Raw genomic sequence first — 27,332 nt, 5'->3', positions numbered from 1 at the left:
CATGTTTAATAAAAATTGGAATAACCGGGACGCCTGAGTGGCTGGCTGTCGGTTAAGCATCTGCCTCTGGCTCGGGTCATGATCCCAGGGTCCCAGGATCAAGTCCTGCATCGGGCTCCTTGCTCAGCAGGGAGCCTGCTTCTCCCTCTGCCTGCCGCTCCCCTGCTTGTGCTCTCTCTCGCTGACAAATAAATAAATAAAATCTTTTTAAAAAATCAGAATAACCATTTTGGTAATGCTGTGAGGAAAAAAACCCGTTTCCAAATTGCATGGGTGACAGGACAGGAAGCCTTTAAAAAATATCTACTTCTGTTTCTTAAACCAAACAATGAAGAGTCTGAGATGAAACAAAAGAGAGCCCAAACCCAGGACTCAAAAGCCCTGCCTCTAATCCTGCCTTCTTACAGGACAGCTGCTATAGCCTAAGGTATGCCCGTGGGCCCTACTCCCCTCACCTATCAAGAAAGTTATGGGGCGCTGGGCTGGCTCTGTCAGCAGAGCATGTGACTCTTGATCTCAGGGTCATGAGTTCAAGCCCTATGTTGGCGTAGAGTTTACTTAAAAAAAAAAAAAAGAAAAGAAAAGAAAAGAAAAGAAAAGAAAAGAAAAGAAGAGAAGAGACAGTTGGACCAAAGGAGTCTACGGAATTTGAGGACGCGGCCATTTCCCTTACAGGCTCTGGACTTGATTCTCTATTAGCAGCTGTCATTCTTTCCTGGGATTCACAAAATCCCCTTTTTCTTAACTAGATTGAAAAACTCCTCCGAAGTTTTTGGTAATGTACTTTTGAAGTAGGCCCTCCCACACAGTGGGGTGACTATTCCCACCCCAGTTCAACCCCCCAGTGACCTCCTTGGGGCAAGGTACGTAAGAAGCATGAAGCACTTGAAACCCTCCTAGGGGGCCTAGGACTGGGCCTTGCTTTGGAGCCCTTGTCCTATCCAGGCGGCTAGTATTTATCAGCAGGGCACATGAGCTCACCCGCTACGGATCTGGTCGTGTTGAATAAGACGCACTAATACGTCTATTTTCTTCTTTCCTCCCAATGGTCAAATCCAATTTCTATGCAAATACTTTGGTCAGGACATTCTTTTTGAAGAAAAAAAAACCAAACAAACAGTATAAGGATTCTTCTTCTTTGACAAAAGGATTTGGAATCACTGCTATGGATTGCACAGAATTCCTCCAGAGCAGAAGCAGCTTATTTCATTCTTATGTACTGAGACCGGAGGGGCTTAATGGAATTTGTTCCAGATCTCCCAAAGATTGGCAAAATCCACAGACACCAAGGGAAACCTCTGGTCTACTTCCTTTTGCCCCCAGGAAGGAAAGAGAAGTAGAGGTTCACTGTCCGGTGCCAGAGATCAGAATGCATCTCGCTTAGAAGTTCACTGACTTACCCCATGTCATTTACTAGGCGAAATGTGCAACTGGCACTAGGAGGGAAGTGAGCAGGGGGAAGGTTGGGGAGCAAGTTCGTTTTGTCTGGATTCCCACAGGTCAGACAAGACGTCCTCATAAAGAATTACAAATCCCATGCCATCTATCTTGTTCCTACGTCTTCTTCCCATTCTTCTTAAGTGTCACCTTTTGAGAGAGGTGGCCCCTGATGGTCCCCTATAAATGCAGCCCCTTCACCCTGCATTTTCTTCCTACTTTAATTTAGATATCAGGTATTTTGGTGTATGCATTTATGGTCTGCCTGTTCCTGCTAGGAAGTATGATTCCTGAGCGTGCTGAATTTCTGTTTCCGCCTGTATCTCCAGCGGGAACATCATCACACATCATAGGCGCTCAGCAAATTACCTGTGCAATAAATAGGCGTCAGAAACCCTCCAAGTGAGTAAATATTTAAGGGTAACAGATATAAAGAATTCGGGGTAAGTATAAATCACCGCTGTTGCCCTAGGCACAGCGGGGAGAGGTTTTTAATACACAGAGCTACCAAGCCCTTCACCGCCAAATGTCTGCACATCTCAACCACCACGACTAGGGAATGGGCATGTCTCCTATAAAGTTTTATCATTCTTTTTCCTTCATTTACTCTCAAAATGCAGTTTGATGTCCAATTCTATTTACGTCCTTTTGAAAGAAGGGAGATGCTTCTCACCGCACGGGTTTTAGCGAAAGCTTCCTGTTTTACAATTGCAAATGCCTCAGACATGACTGTGTTCAGCATCAGCGAAGAGCTTCACATAAAGGAAGGCACTTGCCTAATCTATCTTTGGGCTACGAGGAAGTCATGTCAACAGGAGGCTGGGGCACTTACTGCTGGAGCAGGAGGCTTCTTTAGGGCCGGACGACATTGGCTGTGCACACAGCTGACAAAGGCAGTCTCTCCCATTGAACGTGACTCGGTCTCCAGGTGGAAACGGGCGCCTGGAGACAGAAAGACATTGCCCTCAAGGTTATTCCAGCAATATTGAACTTCTTTTCCTTACTCCTCCTGTTCGCTGCCCCCCGGTGCCAACTCATTTCTTTGAGGCGCACCAGCCAGAATGTCTGAAATGCAGTCTTAACCAAGCCAGCCGGCTGGATACAGTCCAAGCACATACACATGCCTCATTTTGAGAAGGGAGAACGCACTTCTACCAGCAACCCGACAGTAAAGTGGAATGATTTACCTCTACTCATTAGTGGAGGGATTGTTCCAACAACTCACCTAGCCAGGTACACACAGGAAAATTTTCCATTTTCCAAATGGAAAATCCTTCAAGAAGAAATATTTTAAATGTCATAAATTCCTATTCAAGCTTAAGGCCCCTCCCCAGGAGAACTGGTTACAGGCCAAGCATTAACTCCTTCACTTCCCTAGACCTATGTGGTATTTGTGCCTAATTAGACTTTGTTCTGGACATCTGAGTGGGTGAATGGGGTGTTTCAGTGCTGGAGACCCAATCCCTGGTGGAGAAATACAACAGTACCGCAAGTACCTGTTTAAACATGATTAGCTTCTAGAAACTCAAAAAGAAAACTACTAGCTTCATTTCAGAGAGATCGTTTCCTTTTGCATTATCCGTCAATAACAGTTTGCAAAAATATTGCCTCTGCATGTACGTTACCAGTTTCTTCTCCAGCCAGTTCAGTGGGCAGGTAGCTTTTCAAAAATAAAAGTCATTCATGAAGACACATGTGACAATTTCCATGCCTGCTTACTGGTAATTGGCAATTTGCCAATACTCTTCACTAACGTGAGCTTTCAAATGTGTGATTCTGTCGGTTAGGAAATGCAAAACGCACAAGCAAAACATCCCCACACATCTGAGTCAGAAGCAATTACTTGAGAACAAACACCAGCTCCTTGACAGGAGCGTTACTTTCACAGCTGCTATCCCTCCTTTAAGTGGCCCTTCGGCTGCCTAAGAGTTGGGAATTAACCGTAACATACACACACACACACACACACACACACACACACACACACGACAATCAAAAATCGTGCTCTGGTGGATGCCAGTGGGCCTACTGCTTCATCCATGAAACCCAAACGAGCCCCCAGTCTGCTCCGTGAAGGCGCATCAGGAGTTGGGGGGCCAGAAGCACAAGCCAGGCTTTTTGCCTCTGATCAGGGCGGGACTAGGTTGAGGCCAGTGAGGCACCGGGGGCCCAGCATTTAGGGAGGCCCTAACTCTCAGGCGTAGACCCTGCAGTGCACGGCGCTGAGCACGAGGCCCCCTTCAAACTGTGCACCCTGCCTAGCCTCCCCTCTTGCCTCTGAGCCAAGCTTCTATGTGTAGACTTGAATCCCACCTGGGTCCACGAGGGGATAAACCAGAGTCCAGTTCTTAACATGGGGCCGGGTCATCTGAACTTTGGCTCGTGTGATTTTACAAATGACCCTCTTCGGTTCTTTCCCCCTTCGGCCCACTGGGTCCTCTGCCCACATGGCTTCACTCCCTTCTGCCATTTGTGTCAATGTGTGAAATCAAGAGAACTGGATTTGGAGTCAGGAAACCTGAGTTCGAATCTTAGCCTCGCCGTGTGAGCCTGGGGAAAGTCCCCTAAATGCCGAGACTCAGAGTCACTCATAATTAGGGACACTAATTCCTGGCTGACTTCACAGAATTGCTAAGACGGTTAAAGTACGCAGCCTGTCGCCCGTAAAGGAGGCCGCCACTCCAGGGAGAATATCATCAGTCAGCAGCAGCAGCCACGGCACGCTCGTAGCAACAGTGAGTACCAAACGTCCGGAGGCAGGACTATCACTACAGACGTTTGTCCTTCACCACCGACTTTAAAACAATGATCTCTCAAGGCCAGGATCAGGACGGCTCTTAGAGTCCATCTGGGCCAGGGCCTTCCAACCTGGCTGAGTAGCCCCATACTTGGGAGCCCTCTAGAAACTACTAGGTCAGCAGGAGAGTTTGGGGGAAAATGCTAGAAACAGATATTTGTAAAGCGACCTTCCCCAGGGCAGGAGTCCAATGCTCGTCCTGGTTTGGGGAATCACCGGGGTCTAGTCCACAGCCTCCCACCTTACAGACGAAACAACGGCCTCGGAAACGTTAATTCATACAGTCCAGGAAGCAGGACTAGAACTTGGGACTCTCGAATGCCAGCCAAGGGCTTTTAAGCAGGCAGGGGGCCACAGCCTGCAAAGGGAGAAGTCAAGAGGAAACCTTACTTTGGATTAAATACAGACAAAGTTTCAGCTCAATAATCCAGCATTTTAAAATTAGGATTTAAAAAGACAGAATTGAGAAATGGACTAATAACTACAAAACACTATTACAATAATTTTACCATGAATACTCCACCTAAACCTTCTATGGTTCATCTGTGAGTACTACCTTGTTAGCTAATTAGATAAAATGACGTTTACCCTTCTAGAGTTTACAGCTCTCTGGCCTAGAAACACGAAACGCTGAAAAACAAAGCAAAACACCTCCTCTGAACTGTCGTTTTTACACAGCACAGCAACATGGAACACACGGCCATCAACAGCGCACAAAAAGGAATGAGACTGCGTGATTAGGACAGATCAGCAAAGTAGCTGAGCCTTGCTGGTGACTGTCCTTGTCATGGGAAGTGAAGCCATCTTAAATTCTATAATGTGTGGCATTCGAAACACAGCAACGATGAAACCACATTTCCCCACTTACACTTCACATACTTTTCCCTTCCTCTCTCTGACGGATCATTTTAACCAAGCTGGTTTGTGCAGTTAAGATTGAACCTTGCTAGAGGATAGAAGCCTAGAGGGCAGCAGTGGCTCAACTTTTCCCCCTGAGAGTTCAAACTGTATTTTTTTCAGACTGCAGATCATACGACGTCTGTCACGACTGCTCAACTCCGCCACGGTAGCTCAAAACCAGCCATAAGCAGCCATATGTGAACAAATGGGTATGGCTGTGTCCCAATAAAACTTTATTTACAAAGACATGTATTGGGGCTAATTTGGGCCATGGGGCAGAGTTTGCCCAGCTCTGCTACAGAGTAAATGAGACTATTTTTAAACACACACATATGAGTTTATATTTCCAAATAAGCTTTATCTTTCCAAGCAGTTATGCCATTTCCTCCTAAGGTTTTCATGGCTCAAAATGTTTTAAGACCCAGAGCTACTCTGACACTTGGTTTCAAGCCACTTAAAATCAGTCATATTATTTGGTAGAAGACCTCATGTATAAAGTTTCCCAACTAAATTACTTCTTGACTAAGACTGATGAAACAACAGGAACATTTTTTTTTTAAATCTAAGGGTGCATGAGAAAAAGAATATTTCAAGACAGTGCAACTCGAGACAAAAGGTTACATCCAGGCTTTAAGCACAGAACTCAATGCTTCCCTGTTGGGGGAAGGCACCACTTACTTGCAGATGGTACAGGCAAAGCAGTTGGGATGATAGGTCTTGCCCAGGGCGGTCACCACCTCTCCTTCCACGAATTCCCCACAGCCGTGGCAGCGTGTCCCATACATCCTCTGGTAGTCCAGGGTGCAGAGATACTCCCCGTTCTTTATGAAGAAGCCCCCTTGTGCCAGGTCACAGCCGCACACTGTGGGAAGACAAGTTCGCCTTTGGTCAGCATCCGCTAAGCTGCTGGACTGCAGCTGCCTTCCACTGCATGCTGGGAACTTACTCCATGATCTCAGTGGCTTGGGGTTAGGAGAGGGGACTGGTACAAAGAGCTATTTATTGTTGGGCTCTTGAGTTCTCGCTTGCCTCCCTCCCCTTCTGTTTCCCTCCTTTTGGGAGTGAGGCACTATCTCATACAAGTAAAATTCATTGGCTGGGGCTCAATGACTTTTGTGGTATGTCTAAGATTCAGAGATAATCAGTCTTTGATGGAAAGATGCCCTTGGCTCGTGCTGTCTCAATTATGAACAAAGGTATCCCTGCCAGTGTGATTTAGGAAAGGTATCCACTGCTTGCCCACACAACTGCTTGGTTTGGGCCAAGACTGTTACTGAGCTGAGTAATAAATTCCCACTACACCAAAAGCAGTAGCTGAAATGTCCAATGTCCATTTTTTCCCCGCTCTGGAAATACTTTCCCGTGGCTATGAAAAATTCAGTTGTTTAATTTTCTCTGTGGGCAGCAAAAAGGATAAGCCAATTCTTTATAATATTATAGGGAGAGATAAAAATGAACAGACAAAAGAGGAAAGAAAAGGGACCGTGTCCAAGATAAAACTGTCATTCAGGACCTCAGTACATGCAACAGGGAATGCCTTGCTGTGTCTGGACTGTGATGTCTCTTTCGAAACAGTGCAGCTGTGGATTATGGAGATAGTGCAAAGGTCCCAGGGTGTCAGGGGCTTGGGTGTGGCCTACGTGTTCAGACAAGACCAGAGGAGGGCACAGCCACTTGTCCAAAAATAAAGCCTAAGGCAGGCCCTGAGAATAAAGCATTTTCATTGCCAAAGGACTGGGAAGCAGCAGCCATAGCTGGGAACCTCCAGTCTTGACCTTTCCATGCCCAAGCTTGGGTGACTCCTATACAGCTAAGGGCCTTAGGCAACGAATCCTGGGTTCCTCCTGATTCTTCCTGCAAGCAGTTGGAACAGGCATGGGCAGGGGGAAGGTGAGCTCTACCACTAACTTGCTTTCCTAAGAATCCTACTGGAACACCTCCAGTGTTCCTCTAATTAGTTCCCATGACTCATCAATGCCTCTGGATGATCTGGCGCCAAGCACAGTAAGGCACCGACTGAATACTTTGACAACTCTCCCACCCTCTGCTGGCAGTCTTCCCTACTGCAAGCCAATAGAGATACTCAAGGTGACACCGAACCTACAAACGAGCCTTCCACTGTGGATTCATCAGTCTTTGTTTACATCAACACTCCACAGCTATGACCTCCTTCTTTGCAATTTATAATCAAGTAACCCAAGATGATGGCCCGAGTCCATCACGCCTGAAAATGACCACCCTATAAATATGACTCCGATCACATTACCTGGAAAACAGCTCGTTCACCACCTGCTGCCTCCTGCAACCTGGCAGTGCCCCCACTGTGCACACACCTGCTTCGTCCTTCACGGATAGGCCCTGCGGCCGGGGGAGCTCAGGTATGGACTGACTGCACTTGGACTGCAAATTCCTTCAACAGCAACACACACTATCCTGGGGGCGGGGGTCACAGAAGACCTCAGAGAACATATCTTATTTCCCCACAAGCTGACAAAGCACTTTAGGGTGAGTCCTCATCTTTACTTCTTTGGATTCTTCTTCAGGAACCTCTCACCACGGCATCTGGGGGTATGACTAAAAACACAGTGTGTGAATTAAGTTGAATACTGCGTCAAACTTGGCAGGCTCCCCGGGATGTCACTCCTTAGTGACATCAGCAGTTTTGATGACTTTGTTGCTTTTCCAAACACGGGTATGTCTTCAAGCCATGAGAAGGGATGAAGTAATGCACTTGGACTACCAGTAATTGCCTTTATTTCCCCCTCCAATCACCTTGGGTACGTTTAAAAATTCACAGATCCTTTATAAAAAGATCTGGTGGCAACAAGGTCATCCTTAAGCTCATACAGATTGTGGAGAGCGCACTGTGAATGTTTGGGAGATCGCCTGTCTTTGCTGCTTCCGTGGGGAACCTCTGTGCAGCGGGTCCGCTTCACATGGGATTGTGACATTGACCTATACTCTCCCCTAAGTCCTAGTTGACATAAACCAAATAAAGTCTTAAAAAATGACCTTGTAATTCCTGTAGATAGTTGTCAAACTGCAGTTGAACTCTGCCCCTCTGAGACTTCATTTGGCTTAGTCCATAAATTCAAAGTAGTGGCTCAAATCATCAAATTGTATCATTGTTTTTGATGGTGTGTACACAAGGAAACCCCCATTGGAAGAACGTCTCGGAGGCAGGGCCCATTAAAGGTCTTTACTCGCCATTCTTCCTCCTTCTCGGATCACAACATCCCAGTCTCCTTAGCCAGAGTCGTGAACACACGTAACTGCCATGAACGCTACCTCTTCCCTCTAGAATAAGGCCGTCCTGGGAAAACATCTCACTTACTCCCATAGCTTCAACTATGACTTTGTCTATGATCAACTATGATCAACGTCCGTCTCTGTGACATCTTCCCTAAGGCTTAGACCCTTAGTTTTTGCTGCCCAGTGGGCACAGACAGCATGCCTATCTTAAGCCTGGCATTTTATTTTATTTTATTTTATTTTATTTTATTTTATTTTATTTTATTTTACTTCGTTTTGTTTTTATTTTTTGAGAGAGAGAGAGAGCACGTGAGCAGGGCAAGGGGCAGAGGGAGAGGGAGAAAGAAAATCTCAAGCAGGCTCCACACTCAGTGCAGAGCCCAACAAGGGGCTTGATCTCATGACTGTGAGATCATGAGCTGAGCTGAAACCAAGAGTCGGTCCCCTACCGACTGAGCCACCCAGGTGCCCCAAACCTGGCATTTTAAAAACAAACCCTACCCTCTTGCTTCTATGCCATCCCTCTATAACCTTCTTCTTCTACTCCCTCTTTCCGTAGCATGCCAGCACTATTCATTCTCCACTCTTGCACCAAAATTTTCAAACTGCCCCTAAATCCAATCTGTTTTCCCACAAAACATTCCTCTGAACAATTCCCTCCTTTGCCTTCTTGTCACCACTGAGATCCTGGCCTTCAACTTCCCTGTCCTGAATTATAACATTTTTATAGTAACAGTGTTTACACTGGCAAACAAAACACAACACAACTGGAAACAACTGAATTTCCATCAGTAGCAACAGTTGAATAAATTATGGCACACCCAGTCTCTGGAGCTGGTGTTACAGAGAAGGGATTAGATCAGTATCTAGAACCCAGAGGCCCGTCCTTGCTGTATCCTAAAGTGAAAAGAACAAATGTCACAGAGTAAAGAATTTTAATAATCTCCTTTTTAAAAGAAGGTCTACGCATGTTTTTATGAATAAGGAAAAGTTAACACAAACATAGGATTACTAAGTTATCTCAGGAGGATGAACAATTGTTAACTCTTTTTCCATAGACCTATGTGTCAGCTCATTTCATTGTTTAAAATTGTGGTAAAACACACGTAACAACACTTGCCATCTTAATCATTTTCCCATGTGCAGCTCAGTGGTATTAAGTATTTGCACTGCTGTGTACCCAGCACCACCACCCACCCACAGAACACTTTCAACTTGCAAAACTGAAACTCTGTCCCCATTCAACACTAACTCTCCACTCTCCCTCCCTCAGCCCCTGGCGAGCACCCTTCTACTTCTATCTCTACAAATCTGACTACTCCGGGAACCTCATGTTAAGTGGAAGGTCACTCAGATAATATGTTAAGAAAAATTAACCAAGGGGCGCCTGGGTGGCGCAGTGGTTAAGCGTCTGCCTTCGGCTCAGGGCGTGATCCCGGCGTTCTGAGATCGAGCCCCACATCAGGCTTCTCCACTGGGAGCCTGCTTCTTCCTCTCCCACTCCCCCTGCTTGTGTTCCCTCTCTCCCTGGCTGTCTCTCTGTCAAATAAATAAATAAAATCTTTAAAAAAAGAAAAAGAAAAAGAAAAAAGAAAAATTAACCAAAACTAGTAAACAAGCTACGGGAGAGGAGCCTGTTCTTCCGATGTCCTGCTGAGGATCAACAGCTCGCACGAGGGTTATTTCATTACCCAGGGCGCCGGCTCTGTGTTTGACAAGCTCTGGACTATGGATTAAAGGCCCAGCCTTTAAAGTTAACTTAAAGATCTTTGTGCAGTAGTCCGGTTTGCTGTCCCACTGGACCGCTCTTCAGTTTACACCTGACCCTGACATCCGGACAGTCCTTCCTTGAATGCCTTTATAACCTACTCCTTTGGTTCTCCTTTGAACCAGCTTTGCCAGCCTGCTGGCTCCCTCATTAATATATTAAATCAATCTTTGATACATGTTCATTCACTATTTGTGTGTCATAGATTTAACTTTTGAAAATTACACTTTGACAAAGGGCTTACTCTCTTTCACCAAAAATATTCTAAAGGTTTAAGGAAACTTTGGTCGGTTTCATAGTAACAGCTTAGCAAATACTTCTAACTGGTGGCGCAAAGCAAAACTTTTACATCCAAATGGTCACAAAATCACAAGTGAGGTCACACTTCAGTAGGATACATTTAGATTTTTAACTTCGGGTACTCCATTTGTCTTTCGCTCTGGTTGACAGTTAACGTATGCCCAGGAAAAAGCACAGACTCCTTTCATTAAAAAAGGAGAGAGAGCTGCCAGTGGAAGAGATTAATTGCTTTCTTCTCAATGATCAATTATTGAAAACATGCCCCACTCAAGGCCCCACTGAACCTTGCTTGCTTTGCTGTCGCTGAGGCATGGCCAACGTCAGCCATACGCCTTGTTGATGGTATGCTCCTGAACTCACTGTCTGCAAACCCCCGAATACCATGAATTGGGTAAGTAAGAACATGTACGTCCCAGCAGTTTTACATGAAAGCTGTGAAATTAGTAACAGGCATTTTTTAAAATCTTGAATCTTAAAAAAGGAAAAATCTTAAAAAAGGAAAAATTAACAGGAGCTGCCTGGGTTGTAAACATAGCATGGAGTAGGAGGGGAACAAAGTGTGGAAGTGTCAAATAAGGGTGAAAACAGAACAGTATTTTAGCAGCACCAACAGGGATGGGGTGGCAACTATTTCTCCAACTTTCTGAAAACAGCAGATAACATTTTATGTTACAAGTTCATTTCAGTAACCTTCCGTCTGCCTGTCCTTTCACATTGCCAAACCCTTAGCAGAATAGGTAATACTTAAAACTCTGCCCAAAGGTGGGCTTAGGGCTAAAATGCAAACAATGTTTTCTTCTTTTCTATCAGTAGACTGGATATCTCTGCGGGGCTACTGCTCACGTGGGTGTTTTAATCAATTCATGCCAGTAAGAGAGGGGGACAGTAAGCAAATGTGATCAATGTTTTCATTTTGGTTTTGAGTTAACACAAGAACTTCAATTGGGGGCCAGGAGCCTCAGGGTAGGGGTCCTTCCTTCTCTTTTTTAGGGCAGGCATGGGATTTTGGCTCTGGCACTCGGCCAACCGGTCAACCCATCACAGGCTATGAGGAGCCCTTTTGAATTTGCACAGTGACGGGGAGGCTCTGCATGTCTGGGACCTGGGTTACACCTGCTCATTTCTGGTGATGAGGGCCATGTACTCCAAAAGTGCTACTTTACCCTTAGCCAGCTCAAAACCCTAGTCTACCCTACCTGGGCCAGCAACTCCCCTGCTACCTCCCACGGTGCCGTGTGCTAGAGCCGGGGGTGGGATGGACTCAGGGTATGGAGCTCCCAAGCACTTCATGATGGATTACTAGTGTGAATACCAAATACTTGCTATTTTCTGTCTCCATCCTCTACTCCAACTACATTTTAAAAGAATCTTATTTCATCCAAGATGTTATTCATTTCCTCAAATCCTTTCTCCATAGAAAATATAAAGGTAGACTTTAACATAGGGTCTTCCCAAGCCACAAAAATTCCACCACAGCGTGGGGGTCTCATTGAATCTGCTTTTGCTCTGAAACCGAGAGCAATGTGTTTGAAAGTACCATCCACTGAAGCTCAAAAGTACTATATGCTGTAGCCCAGAGCTCAAAATAGCAGAACAGAGACTCAAACAATAATGTGAGGGGGCAGCTTCTCACCAGAAATAACCATTTGCTAATGCATCATCCTGGGAGCAAATACTAAGCTTCAAAAACATATTTAAATAGTTTTTCACATTCACTTCTACATGCCCATCAAAATCAATGATCATTTCTGAGAAAGAAGATAGAGGTCCATCCGGATGGCAGAACGGGCCCCCAACCGACGGCACTTGAGGGCTTGTACTGAATTCAGAGTTTGAATTTATAATAATAGGTCAAGAGCTTTAGATGGAAAGGAATCGCTTCAGAACCTCTTTTTATTTATTTATCTTTATTTTTTTTAAAGATTTAATTTATTTATTTGAGAGAGAGAGTGACAAAGATAGCGAGAGAGCACAAGCAGGGGGAGCAGGGGAGGGAGAAGCAGGCTCCCCACTGAGCAGCGAGCCTGACGCAGGGCTCCTGGGATCATAATTCCTGGGATCATAACCTGAGCCGGAGGCAGATGCTTAACCAACTGAGCCACCCCGGCGCCCCATGGAACCTCTTTTATTAATAAACCTTTGACCGCATAGTAAGTTTGTTTTTTTAACACTTGTGGAATTCCATGTGCAAACAATATTAACTATAACAAGCTCAAATAACAAAGGTATTACTGAGAATAGTATTTCTTGCTCAACATCTACCAAACGTTCATCTCAGTCTCTCTGCACCAGCGCTTTGCTCCCAGCTGAGCCTCCCACACCCCTGCAGGATGGACACCTCGGCTCACCTCCCGCCAAGCCCGTCCTGCTTCCCTGGCCCCACTTAGGCTCGACCTCCTGATGAAGCTACAGCCTCCTTAGTCCCCTCCCCCTCTGCTTCCTCGGGGCTCAGAACAATTACTGACATCTGATTCCTATTTAGTATATGTTGTCCTGTATCTTATACCACCATTGTGATTTTCTCCTTATCTCAACTGTAAGCTTATTGGAGGCAAAGATCACCTTTCATGCCATTTCATGTCTCCCGCAATCTTTAGAGAGACGGCAAATTCTTGTCCCTTTCCTTCTATCTCATACTGCTGGTGTCTAGACAGTGTGGGCAGAGCCCAGTGCCTTTGCCAAGCATAAGGAAAGAGCACTTCAGCATGACTTTGAGCCAGTACCCTCCTTCCTTCTGAAAGCACCTAATTGGCATCAAGACAGTGGTGCCAATGTGGTAACTCCACCCTCCCCCAACCTCTCAAGTGTTTTAAGACTCTGAACTTTATCAGCAATCGAAATTAACTGTAATTCAACAACGCCAGAGACCATTCCCGTGCACAAGTGCTAGGTGCACGGTCAGACTATAGCAGTACCATGAAGGACCCAAGTACAGAGCATAAGACTGTGATTGGTTAAGAACTCCATCATCTCAGGTGCATGGGAAGGAACCAGAATGGGTTCACAGGGCAGCAACCGGAATAATTAAGGGGCTGCGAGAGAACACTTAAGGAAAAAAAAAGTAGATGAAATTGGGATTAGACCAAAGAAAAAGAGGTCAAGGTAATAATGGTCTTTAAGTGTACAGTGAGTTATTTTAAGGAAATCAATAATCAGCTCTTTTCCAGCTAGGGAGGCCAAAGTGGAGAAAAGTTTGTTTTGTATGTATCAAGAGATGTAGGTTAGAGAAGTTCCCAGCTATAAGCTGTAGTACAGCCGAAGGAGGCTGTACTGTATCTACGGTTTGGAAATATTTATGACACAATAAATGGCCTTTCTATCCAGGATAGCAAGTGCACTTGTTCTTTTGGATATGGACAATGTGATAATGTTACTTTCTTGACCTTTCTTGTCTAGGTCAAATCACAGGGATTACATTGCAATGAAAAGAAAACTGAATTCATAATTTTACCACATTCTAAAGTTTTATTTTAGAAAGAGGATATAAAGTGTTAGTTCTTATAGCATATAAATTAGAGAATACGATTTTACTTTATTTTTTAAAAGATTTTATTTATTTATTTGAGAGCAAGAGTGCAGGTGATAGAGCATGAGTGAGGGGTACAGAGGGAGCGGGAGAAGCAGACTCCCCGCTGAGCAAGGAGCCTGATGTGGGGCTCGATCCCAGGATCCTGAGATCATGACTTGAGCCGAAGGCAGACACTTAACCGACTGAGCCACCCGGGCACCCCTACAATTTTACTTTTAAAAAACTGAATACAGTTAGCTGCAATGCACACAATTACCAAAATATGGAAAGAGCCTAGATGTCCATCAATAGATGAACGGATAAAGAAGATGTGGGGTGTGTGTGTGTGTGTATATATGTATGTATTCCATATTCTATATATATATGGAATATTACTCAGCCATCAAAAAGAATGAAACCTTGCCATTTGCAATGACGTAGATGGAACTAGAGGGTATTATGCTAAGTGAAATAAGTCACTCAGAGAAAGACAAATACCATATGATTTCACTCATATATGGAATTTAAGAAACAAAGTAGATGAACATAGGGGAAGGGAAGGAAAAATAAGGTGAAAATTGAGAGGGAGGCAAACCATAAGAGATGTTGAACTCTAGGAAACAAGCTGAGGGTTGCTGGAGGGGAGGTGAGAGGAGAGAAGGGGTAATTGGGTGATGGGCATTAAGGAGGGCACATGATATAATCAGCACTGGGTGTTATATGAAACTGACGAATCACTAACTTCTACCTCTGAAACTAATTTAAAAAATACATTAAAAAAAACCCTAAATACAGAAAATCCTTAATCTGTATATCCAGCTCACCACCTTACAATTTTCATCCATCTTACTCCATAAAGATCCTCGTACTTTATAAATGCACATATTCTATATGGAATGATCTTGACCTAGTAAACATCCTCCAGACTCCAAGATGGCAAATATGGAAGGTGCTGTTACAGATGGAATGTTTATCCCAAGCCCCTTTACAAAACTCAGTCTTTAAAGAGTAATTCTTGAAAAATGTACTGCAATTCATTGACATTAGTAAGAGTTATAGCCTGAATTTTCTAATGGTTTTACATAAACTCCTTAAAAATAAGTTTGGTGTTCATGGGCTCTCTTAATGATTGACCATTATAGAGGACAAGGAGTTTTTCAAAGCCATCAAAAGGTGACATTTTCCACATCCTCTAACACATTGCCGAGACTCTCATCGCTAAGCAGCAACTGTCTCTATTAAAACATAACTCAATATAACAATTTCTGCCAATACGATCTTGAGGGAAGAGCTTACATGACCTGATTCTTAAAATTTTCCAGATACCCAATGTTCAGAAGTCTTTTTAAAACTATGTGACTATAAATAACATATAACACTAATTCCATTTTTGAAAAGGAATAGCTACTATAATTAATGTTTAAAATGTCATCTTTCAAATGACAATGGGAACATCATGGTTCCATTCACTTTTGTAGGAAGCCGTTTGCCTGAATGAAGGCCAATGTCAAGTTTAGCCGTACCCCTGTCTTCACCATCTGCTGCCTTGAACGATGTAGCCCTACCCCTGACCACAGCTAGCACGCACCCCCTTTCCAGTCCCGGGAAGGTTATTAAGTTTTCCGGAGCATCCATGCTTTATCATATGCTGCTTCTCCCCAGCAACATCCCCAGACCACTGAGCTCTAGGTGGCTTCTCAGCCTCTGACTCAGCACACCTGGGCTCTGGACCATTCGCCTGCACTGGTCTGCTGCCAGCGAGGGTTCCACTAGTAAGCACATTGCTTGCCACCCGGTCACAGGTTCTTCAGAAGAAGGTCCCATGTCATATAGCCCTTTCAATCCTCCACAGACCAGCACAGTGAATGATAGATGCTAGATGCTCTGTAAACATTTCACATGGTAAAGATTTGAAGGCCATCAAGCATCGGTATTACCAGGTTGATTTATGTAAAAATCAAGTGACTTTTAGGAAGAAAAGAATACAAATTACAAATCTATTCTTTGGAATAATGGAGTCCATTTAGTTGACGTTTTTTACTGGGAAGAATAAGGGGTGGTTGTATTTTTAGCCTTTAGTTGTCAGCTTAAACTTTTTTTTAGAGAGGTGGGGGTGGGGGGGCCTTTCCTGACCACCTCCCCCTCCCCCCACCATAAACACACCAAGATCCTCCCGCTGCAAACTCACATCTTTGTTCCTGCAGCGTTTTGTTCTCCCTTTGTTGCACTGATCACACTTGGAAGTCCTATTTGTATGATTATTTGAACATTTGATTAATGTGTTGTCTTAGTCCATTCAGGCTGCTCTAGCAAAAAACCAAAAAAACAAAACAAAACAAAAAAACCATACACTGAGTGACTTATAAACAACAGTCTGCAGGCTGGAAAGTCCAACGAAGTGGACACAGAGGTGAGGTCTGACCATGGGACGCTCCAGCGTTCAGGGAGACGAAAAGAACCAGCAATACGACTGGTCCAATGCTTGCTTTGAAAAGCCTGAGGACAGTCTCAGCTTCCTCCCGTCCTCTATAGTATAAACGCTCCCACAACCTTTGTTGTCCAAATCATTTTCTTAGAGAACGGGAACTTCCTCGATCAAGTTGGGTAAACTTCAGCATACCCTTTCTCAAGAAATAAGCTTTCAAGGACATGGACTAAGAGGTGTCAAGAACTGTAAAGAACCTGAGATTTTATTTGCAAGCTAGCAGGTGACCCTGCCCTAGCTTTACGGGTGCTGGCAGAAGACGTAAAGCCCTGGGTCCGAAGCGAAAGCCTTCCCTGCTAAGAGCAGGCAACACAAGCTTCATTTTTGTCACTGGTCTTCCAGGCCCCGTAAGTCCCCAGACACAAGAGAAGTGCATGCGTGTGCAATGAGTTTGTTTCCCAGCCGAAGAACCCTGAGCTTAGGAAACCCCAATCTTTTACAATCAGCCACAAGCAAACCTGTCCCAACTTCTGCTTCAGGTGTAGATATTATTTCTAATACACTAGACAGCAAACAAATCTACCCTCTACTCCAGAGGGACAATATCTTCCAACTTGACTCTACAAACAACCTTGAAAAGAAAACTCAGAACAAATGGCTACTAGCACCTCTGTTCACAAGAGACCCATAGATAATCAGCTCCCAGTAAGAGAGTATATTTAAGAGAGTATATTAAGCAGTATATTTTGGAGAATTTATGAGCCCTTTCTCTGTTCCAGCTGGGCATTCAAAACCTCAACTATTTAAAAATCTAAATTGTATTTATTTGACTGGGTAACACTTTAACATGGTACAAAATTCAGAAGGATTATCCTTTATAAACAAAAGATGGCATGGAAGTGGTTTCTCATTTGCTGTGAGAAGGGACCACATTTATAAAAGACTTCTTTTCTTTGCATTCTGGTTAAATCTGCCATTTAATAAATTTCTGAATGACTAATATTCTCTAAATAGGTATTAAAAGCCCAAGCTCAGCTCCTAGGAGATCTAAGAAACCACTTCCATTTTACTGGAGTTTTATCAGTTTCCTTCTTGAGGCCCTGAACAACCCACATCCAGTCTGCCCATGTAAGCCCAGAGGAGAAAGCTCAGGGTCTAAACCCGTACAAACACTTAGCATCAGCAAGATCCTCACCAACAGCTCCCAGCACCATCTCTTAGCCGTTCTACTTGCCAGGCAGATGCTCAGCTCTGTCATCAATGATAGAAAGCTTTCCTAACACCCCTTCTTTCTGGAAGATGATGTTAGTGTCTAGTAACCATAAGAGGACATATATGATTTTAAGCACTTGAGAAATCTTGTAGACTAGCTATGCCATTAGGAACATTTACGAATACTCAAGTTCCAAAGAAATACACGGTTATTGTTCATTCATTCATTCATTCACCTTACTGAGCACCTACTATGCTGGGCATTGTTCTAGGCACCAGATATATAGTAGTGAACAAAACAGACAAAAGTCTCTGCCCCCAAGGAACTTACTGTCTAGTAGAGGGTGAAGATAAATGAATAAAATATTACATAATGCTAAACGTTAAGGGAAAAAAGATAAAGCAGGGAGAAACGTGATACAGGGAGGAATTAAAATCTTATACAGGATATTCCAGGAAAGGCTCACTGAAAACAAAATATTTGCCCAACGGCCTTTCTTGATCTTCTTTCTCTCTGGTCCCTGGTTTGTTCGTTTGTTCTATCTATCTATCTATCTATCTATCTATCTATCTATCTATTATTTATTATGTTTTTTGGTCCCTGGTCTTTTCTAAATGCTCTAGAATTTTTTGGCAGAAAAATGAATCTAGGGCATTATTTTGAATGCTCAAGACAAATAATAAAAATTATAACAATGTAATGTATCAATATGATAAGCCATATACAAAATTGCAATTAAATATTAAATACATAATTAATTAAATATATAGTTAAATATTAACTGCATAATATTTAAATGGACTTCTTATTCTCTCATGGAGCATTATTACAACCATGATGGGGACAAGGTCATAATTAAAAAACTATCCCATCCCTGGGTCGGTATCAGAATGAACAGAGAGCAGTAAGGAACAAACTCCTGACTTGGGACGATTGCTGCGAATTGGAAAAGTGAGAAACAAAGCTACTGAGCACTCAAGACAAAGCACAGCTCCGTCCAGAACCCTGCAGCCATGTTTTACTCCCATTGGATTATTATAAAGAATAACAGAAGCTTTTGGGATTTCCTTTTCTTTTAACTATAGAACCCAGTGTTAATTGAAACACTTTCCCACTCTCCTCATCTCATTAGCAGGTGGGTACATTTCCCGAGGTTACAAATGGAAACTGGGTTCCACCTCCTTCAGAAGCTCTGTCACTCTCTGTCACTCCTTTCCTGCCTTTTGCCCTTTGCTAGGGCTATGTCACACACCATCATCTAGCTTCAGCCACCACCTAGATGCCGAAAGACTTTCAAATCCTTCTTTCTGGGGCGCCTGGCTGGCTCAGTTGGTACAGCATGTGACTTTTGACCTCAGGGTCGTGAGTTCGAGCCCCATGGTGGGGGTAGAATTTACTTAATTAAAAAAATTAAAAATCACCCTTCCTCCAACACAGACCAGTACCTGGATCCTGAGTGCTAAACCCACCGGACTCTGAATACACCATGTGTCCTCAGCCTCGATGTATCCCAAGCTGAACTCTCCACCTGGAACGACCCTATGCAGTGCTCTTGTTCTTCCTTAGTGGGTGGCAACCATCTGTCCACACAGGCAGTCCAGCTGGAAACCTGGATCCTCTTCACTCCTCACATACGGTCACCAAATCCTATCAACCTTAACTTTAAATGTCTTTTAGATCTGCCCCCAAATCTCTATCACACCTGCTGCTACCTTACATTATTTCTACCTGGATGACTCTTCTATCTCCCCGAGTCTCCCTGCCTCCAGTTAGTGTCCTACGGATTTCTCCATCACAGCGTTTATTACTCAATATCATCAATGCTGCTTATTTGTATGTCTCTCCAAATACCCTCTGGGTCCTTTGAGGACAAACGCAGCGTGCTGTCTCTTCCTATTCTCGGCACTTAGCATAATATCCTGCAAGGAGTATGTGTCCAATTAACATTTACTAATGGGATAAATAACTCCTACACCATCAGATCCCAAGACGTCAGACATTTTAGGGAGATGGGTTCACCAACAAAATCCCTGCTCACCACCCTGATCCTGTGACAGCTAACCCTGTGAATTCACGGACTGATCACTAGTTGAAGTTCATGCTCTGAACTCTAGGTTCCTCCGAAGTGACCCTTTCCTACCTTCCTACATGTCTGGCTCTCATGGAAGATGTTTGCTATCCTCTTTCTCCCTCTCCTTTCAAAACCCATTCCTAGTAAGAGAGTTCAGCTCTGCTTTTTATTCCCATAGGTGTTGGCATTTTAGGAGGCTCTTTCTAATTATGGAAAACAGCCTCTGGCCCCATTCAAGAGCTGTGAGGCTTTGGCAACGAGTTATATGAGTGAAGGAAAGTGTGTGTGTGGGGGGAATTTGAAGGAGAAACTCTGGTCTGGCCCCCAAATCAGAGTCAGAACCTGAATGTTCTTCCTCTGCACTTGGCTGGCTCTTGCCCCAAGGCCCAGGCTTGTTCTAGCAACTGCTCTCCACCCCACATCTTCTCTCCCAGGATATTAGCTCACTATCTGGACATGACACCTCTGCTTTAGATGGAACAGGCAGAAAACAAAACTGTTGTTTTTAGACTTAGCTGCAGTCTGGGCCATGTGGGCTAAGAGGAAGACAGCATATCTCAAGGAGAAGACTTTTGTTTCTTCTGGGAAACCATCTTAATGAATTCATAAAAAGTAGAGACTCTATGACTACTTAGAGTCAGGGCAGTGAGGGAGCAGAAAACCAAGGTCCTAGGGATGGAGGCGAGAAGGGAAAAGAGAGGAAGACCCACCAAGATGGCGGCAGGCGGAGGTTCTGAATATGTATGAGAAATGGCCTTGGCCTGTACTTTCTGTTCACTTTTTCTGTAAACCTAAAACTGCACAAAAAATTAAAGCCTATGAATGAAGAGAAAGAAAGAAAGAAAGAAAGAAAGAAAGAAAGAAAGAAAGAAAGAAAGAAAGAAAGAAAGAAAGAAAGAAAGAGTGAGCCCTGGCCAATGATGAGCTTCTTGTTCTGGACATGGCCTAAGAATATTAGGACTGTTGTTGCCTGTTCCAGGCTATAACTTCTCTCCATTATCCCAATGGATAATGTCTGTAAAATTCAGTAAAGTCTACTGAAAACAGCTGCCTTGTGTCCGTGGTATTTTGGGAAATAAAGAGGCATGGTGGCCGTCGTGGTGGGGTGAAGCAATGCACAAGGAGCAGCATTCACAAAGGCAAGCCAAGAACTTGGTACTGGAAAGAATTTGGAGCAAGAGGGGACCATAAGAATGCAAACCTCAAGGACTCTCAGGGTCCCTGGGTGGCTCAGTCGGTGAAGTGTCTGCCTTCAGCTCAGGTCACGATCTCAGGGTCCTGGGATCAAGCCCCGTATCAGGCTCTCAGCTCAGTGGGGAGTCTGTTTCTCCCTCTTCCTCTGCCCCCCACTCATGCTCTAATACATTAAAATCTTAAAAAAAGAAAAAACAACAACCTCAAGGACTTTCTAGAACTGTGTTGTCTCATACTGTAGCCACTAACTACAAAGGGCTTTTCTTTTTTTAAAGATTTATCTTAGAGAGAGAGAGAGAGAGAGCACTCATGCAAGTGGGGGTAGGGGGAGAGGGAGAGAGAGAAACTCAGGCAGACTCCCCGCTGAGCACAGAGCCTGAGTCAGGGCTTGATCTCATGACCCTGAGATCATGACCTGAGCCAAATCAAGGGTCAGACACTTAGCTGATGAAGCTACCCAGGTGCCCCTACAAAGGGCTCTTGAGTACTTGAAATGAGACTAGTCCAACCTGAGATGTGCTAATAAGCTAGTATGAAAAAAAAAAGTCAAATGTCTCAATAATTTTTACATTAATCATATGTTTGAAATGATAATATTTTGGGTATATAGAGATAAAAGACGTTATGAAAATTAATTGCACCCATCCCTTTATACCTTTTTAATATAGCTATTCAAAAATTTAGAATTCCATACGTGGTTTGCACCATATTTCTACTTGGACAACATCACTCTAGAATCTTGGGGGAAAGGAATGAACTTGCCAGGGTATAGGGAATGAGGGGCTTAAGCCACTTTCTTTGGATATTAAAGAAAAGGGATTGGGGACATAAGACAACAGATATTGACAGATTAAGTGTGAGAAAATACAAATTTACAGGAATAGAAGACATTTATTTTAGTAAAGTTTTGTTAAATTCAAAATAGTTCCTACAAATAGCAAGCACTCCTAAAATATGATTCAATCTAGACAAACATTGGACTTTTCAGGAACACATTCGTAGCATGAAACAAAGTCTATGGGAAAACGTTCCAACATAAATAATTTACATTCAGTCTTTAGGTTTAAACTAGAAGAGAAAAATAGCAAGGAAGCTTCCAGCCATGGGGGATAAACACGTCTTCTAGTTCCTTCGTGTGAACAGTGACTACCCAGATCTGAGACTAACACTCTGTACTTCCAGTTAGAAATACAGAATAGATGCAAGGCCCCCGCTGCTTGAGGACCGTATCTATCACAGACCAAATCTACCCCTTGAGCCAAGTCGCAGGAAATTTATGAGCAAAAAATGAAACGGAATGTGATGCCTGACTCTTAGTCAACCAATCTGGATGTAACCAAAAAACATTTTGTCTCTTACACGCTAAGGGCTCTAATTCAGCACCTCTGGGTTCTCTGTGATACACACACATCGTTCTGTGTATATGCAATCAGCAAACTTCAGACCCAGGATGACTTAAGTATCACATGGTCTGGTCTCTTTATTGTACAGATAAGGACATGGGGCCACCAAGAAGTAACTTGCCTGAGCTCACAGAGAGACTCATTGGCGAGGGCAGGACTCAAGCCACAGAGAACGGCAGCACAGTCAGGACCCTGGGTGTGACCCTCATGTTTCCTGGTGGCCAACCTGAATTGTCTGAAAACGGGATTTCTGCTACTTACTTCTAGGGGTTTGTGGAAGAACTAAAGAATCCCTCCCTATAAAATGTGCATTACAGCCTTCCTGTCATGCTCAATGGGAGCTAAACTGATGTCCTCCCCTCCCCTTCTGTCTTTTCACCTGACCCATATGGCAATGCTCTTTCTCAGAAAAGTTTACCCTCGGTGAAACAAATAGCTGTGGACTCCAGACAAGCCCCCACCCCTCCTGCTTTTATGTAGTTGGCGGTCACTAGGTGGCCTGGCGTCTCCTTGAGAACCTCCCTGGCCAGGGATAGATGGCTTAAGATGGCAATGCTGAATTCATAAACTAAGGCACTGAGAAGGAATGCGTTTCTTAGGGATGAGAGTAGCCACCACACGCAGAGGGCAGCGTGAGCTACAAAGCAGGCTCATCATCTCGTCTCTCCTTCCACCTCTCCTCCTGGATCCCTCAACCAGCCTGAGTTCCCCACATGACCTCAGCTCAAATAACCGGTTCCTCAAATAAACACACAAACCCCTCTCTCCTTCCTCTCTTTCCCCACTCAGCCCCGCCTTGGCTCTAGAATAACAGGTCAGCATATTTCATACCAAGATGCCAACAGTTACAAACCCCAAAAGGGAGGCTTGTTAATGGAAATCAACCTCAACTCGTTAGCTTCTTGGAGAACTTCCAAGTGTTGGTGATTAATTCTCACTTCTGAATACACACGTGTGCACACGTGTTCCCCACTCACCGGTGCCACAGGATCCAGTGACTTAGAACCCTAATCTTACAAGCTTGCCAGCCCTTCTATAAATAATGGCTTTTGGGACAAGGTGACTTTGGGGTAAGAGTCCCTCATTTCAGGGGAAAACAAATATAAAGTACAAAACACAGAACGGTTTTTACTGCTCTCGCTCCTCCCAGGACCAGGACCCTCAATAAACACCGAAAGGCCTATGGACCACTGGTCTTCAGGAGGCTTGGCCTCCCCCTTGAGTCTAATCCCACCCAGCCTAGAAAAAGGAAGTGATGCCAGGGCTTCTGAGCACATTCACTCACCACCTGGTGGCCTGGCATGGGGACAGATGGGGACACGCCATAAAACCAGGAAGCTGGAGGCACCATACCTTTGCAGGTGAAACATTTGATGTGGAAATGTTTGGTCTGGACCCGAAGTACTTCACCCTTGCATGGCTCCCCACATTTATGGCAGTGAATGACAGGTTTCTCCGACGGGTGGTGAGGGTCCTGAGGGTGGGCCACTGGAAAAAAACAAGAGACCCATGTGAGTAGAAAGCATTCCTACAAAAGCGGTCATGATGGGCGTACAGAAATAGCCCCATAACTATGTTATCCAATGAGCCACACGTTGACTCAAGAAGGACAAACTGAGCCCCTTCCCCGAGCCATAATCATGAGGATACACGGAAAAAATAAGAGAATGGTGGCTTTAACAGTCCAGTGTGGAAAACACGGGGCTTGGTCCTCTGGGAGCCAGCACCCCTCTTTCTTCCTCCCACACCTTTCTAGGACTACATAATTGGGCCATTAAATAGAGTATACTGTTTGGTTCAATATTTTGTATTAGATATTTGTAATATGTCTTTATCTTGGTTTAGAAACACCTGTCAGTAAGGAATTCACTGTAGATTTAAGTTCCTCGAAGCAGGGAACAATTTCTTAAAGTTCCTATTTTTCTCCCCATTTGTACTTCTCCTTCCTTCTCCCCAGCTCCTCAGAACACTGCAGAGCGCTCATGCGCCAAAGGAGCTCAGCAAACGTTTCTTCACTCGTTAGGTAGCACGCACTGGCCAGCGGCTCGGCTGGTCTACCAGCCATCCCCAATCTTCATCTGGCAACTCAGGTAACCTGCGGAGGCCTGTGATAAGCCTCGTGTTGTGGGCCCATGTCCTGATACACACAATGCGGGCGGTAATTTTTTTTAAAAAAAAGAAGTTCCTAGTTACTGTATGGATCTCTCTGAACCTCAGCTTCTTTTCCTGTAAAACAAAGGGGATTGGATCAGGCTCTAAAATCACAGAACAGGGCTTACTGGTCTTATTCTCTCAGTTTCCAGAGGTTTGTCTTCAGAAAACGAAGTCCCGCCCCAGGGATAGGATTTACGGCCTCTCCTTTATAAAAGACCGAGAGAAGGTCGGGAGAGGACACTGTGGCTTTAAGCTGACCAAAGGTCTTCAGGGAACTTGCAATTCCTCCAGCCAGAGAATGCAGAGAGGCATTTTGTGCTGGTTCCCCCCCCTCCCCGATTTGGGTCCTCAGGAGGAGGACCATGTGATATACAGAAATGGATTACATAAGTATTCACATGAGCATGAGATGGGATAAGAACAGTGAACCTAAAATTAATCAACCAGCACAAAGAACAAAGATGATTTTTTTTCCTGCAACTGTAAAACCAGGTTGGACGGGGGGAGATGTGGGGCGATATGCTGAGACTCAATTTAGAAAGCCCGTTCCAGCAAGGAGCTCGCAGGATACCACAGGTATAATGGTGCCTTGTTTCTCTCAGCCCCCCGTCATGTTCGCATTTCACCTGGAAAGAGTTTGAACAACCCGGTCCAAATAATCCATTACTAGCTCAATTCTGAGAAACAAGGTGGTCCCTGTGAGAGTCTGACTAGGAGCAGGTGTGGTTTCGGGTTGAACACCTGATCCAAATTCTCTGCACTGGCCCTGGGGAGTGTCCACCAAAGGTACCCGCGCGGTGACACACCTGCATTTCCTCACCTGCCCCCGGGGACCCCTCTTGGAAATGTGTTACAACAGAAGTCAGTGTTACCTAAAGGAACTAGGGAGGGGCATCCTTTCAAGACTGCTAAAAAAGCCATTGACTGTTAAAGTGATGTGTAACGAGGCCCCAAATCTATTCGCCTGGGCATTAAAACAAGTTTCTCTTGGGGCGCCTGGGTGACTCAGTCGGTTAAACATCTTACTCTTGGTTTCAGCTGAGCTCATGATCTCAGGGTCGTGAGACTGAACCCTGAGTCGGGCTCTGAGCTCAGTGAGGAGTCTGCTTAAGGTTCTCTCTCTCCCTTTGCCCCCCCACCCCATACGCATGTGTTCTCTCTCTCTCAAATAAATAAATCCTCATTTATTTAATGATTTTATTTATTTATTTTTTGAGAGAGAGAGAGAAAAAGAGCACAAGCAGCGGGAGCAGCAGAGGGAGAGGAAGAAGCAGGCTCCCTGACAAGGAGGGAGCCTGACTTGGGACTCGATCCCAGGACCCTGAGATCATGACCTGAGCCAAAATCAAGAGTCAGATGCTTAACCGACTGAGCCACCCAGTCATCCCTTAAAAAATGTTTATATTTTCTTTCAGAGCTGAACAAACCCATTAGTCCAAGCAGGAACCATACAGCCTTCAGGACAAGCATATTATGACATGACCATAGACCTGGTGGCTGAGCTGATGCATCTGAGAAGCAGGGAGCATCTAAGCTACATGCTGACTTATGCCCCTCTTGCCGCAGAGTCCCTTTCTAGACTTGATTTACTGTGGCTTATAATTAGGAATTGTCACTTTAATGACTGAATGAATCAGTGAAGGTTACGTGGGGACCCAGCAAAGGCTGAAATAAAGAGATTTTACAAAAAGACACATGGCATGCTATGATGACTTAAATGACAAAATACCAGGGGTGTCTGTTTTTCTCTCCATCCTTGAGTTTCATTCATATTTGTATTTCCTTTTGAAGTGGACACTTCTCCTTCTCTGACTCCACAGCAGTTGTGTCTAATGGAGAAATAGTTCATTTTTTTAAAAATATTTATTTATTAATTTGAGAGAGAGAGAGAGCACAAGCAGGGGGAGAGGCAGAGGGAGAGGGAGAGGGAGAAGCAGACTTCTTGCTGATCTGGGAGCCCAACGTGAGGCTTGATCCCAGGACCCTGAGATCATGACCTGAGCTGAAGGCAGACGCTTAACCATCTGAGCCACCCAGGTGCCCTACTAAATAAATCTTTGGAAAAAAAGTTTATCTTTACAATATCTGCTTCATGTACTGGAGGAGAATATGAGGTTTTTCATTTTTTGGGTTTTTTTTAAAGTTAATTTCTGCTTCCCACGAGAATGGAGGCGAGTGGTATTTTTTCAGCCTCTAGCTACTACATGCCAGGCATGGTGCTAAGCGCTTACCCGTTCTATCCACGCACTCATGGTCATGTGGTAATATTGTTCCCATTTGACAGGTAAGTAAACAGAAAAAATCCTTGAGCAACCTACCCGAGGAACGGTAGGCGGAAGCTTGAAGGTCTACACCCAGGTCTTTCTGACCCCCAAACTTATGCTTCTCCCATGCCCTTTGTCTGAGTCACAAATTGTTACAAGTCAGGCAATAAGGGGCTGAGCCAAGCTCCAGTGCCGTTCTAAAAGCAACAGCTAGGACTTGACCGACGAAGGGAACACACACAGCCTGTGATATAGTATTGCTAGTGGGCATGGCACTCAGTGGTACGCCTCAAAGTAGCTCTGCGGACCCCCTGAATCAGAACCCCCCCCCCGTGCCATAGATTAAAAATGCTGATTTCTCAGCCCCACTGAACTCGGGGTGGGAATCAGCATTCTATCATTTTCGTAAGCTCCCCAGATAATGCTCTCTCTCTCTTTTTTAAAGATTTTATCTATTTGAGAGCAAGTGCAGAGCGAGCAAGCGAGCGAGAGAGAGCGCACAAGCAGGGGAAGGGGCAGAAGCAGGCTCCCCGCTGAGCAAGAAGCCGGATGTGGGACTAGATCCCAGGACCCTGGGATCATGACCTGAGCTAAAGGCAGATGCTTAACCGACTGAGCCACCAGGCGCCCTCCTGGGATGATTCTC

General features: G+C 44.5%; 1 protein-coding gene across 26 annotated transcripts in view; it reads right to left on the bottom strand.

Moving 5' to 3' along the window:
• ABLIM1 (actin binding LIM protein 1) overlaps positions 1–27,332 on the bottom strand; it is a 289,882-nt gene that overhangs the window by 119,220 nt on the left and 143,330 nt on the right. For 25 of the 26 annotated variants that reach the window (XR_008958000.1, XR_008958003.1, XR_008958006.1 and 22 more), the window contains exons 2-4: positions 23,622–23,756; positions 5,813–5,996; positions 2,270–2,379 (exon numbers count right to left, since the gene is read on the bottom strand). Coding sequence is in view for 3 of the 26 variants with exons in the window: in XM_044382156.3 (XP_044238091.2) it covers positions 2,270–2,379; positions 5,813–5,996; positions 23,622–23,756 (429 nt within the window). In the remaining 23 variants the exon portion in view is untranslated. Of the gene's footprint in view, positions 1–2,269; positions 2,380–5,812; positions 5,997–23,621; positions 23,757–26,151; positions 26,252–27,332 lie in introns of those variants that run through there. The other variant, XR_008957996.1, reaches the window with a different exon arrangement.

This window comes from Ursus arctos, unplaced genomic scaffold (genome assembly GCF_023065955.2).
Source record: "Ursus arctos isolate Adak ecotype North America unplaced genomic scaffold, UrsArc2.0 scaffold_7, whole genome shotgun sequence".
Lineage (NCBI taxonomy): Eukaryota > Metazoa > Chordata > Mammalia > Carnivora > Ursidae > Ursus > Ursus arctos.
Note: the sequence above shows the minus strand (reverse complement) of the source record. Positions and strands in the feature narration are given on the sequence as shown.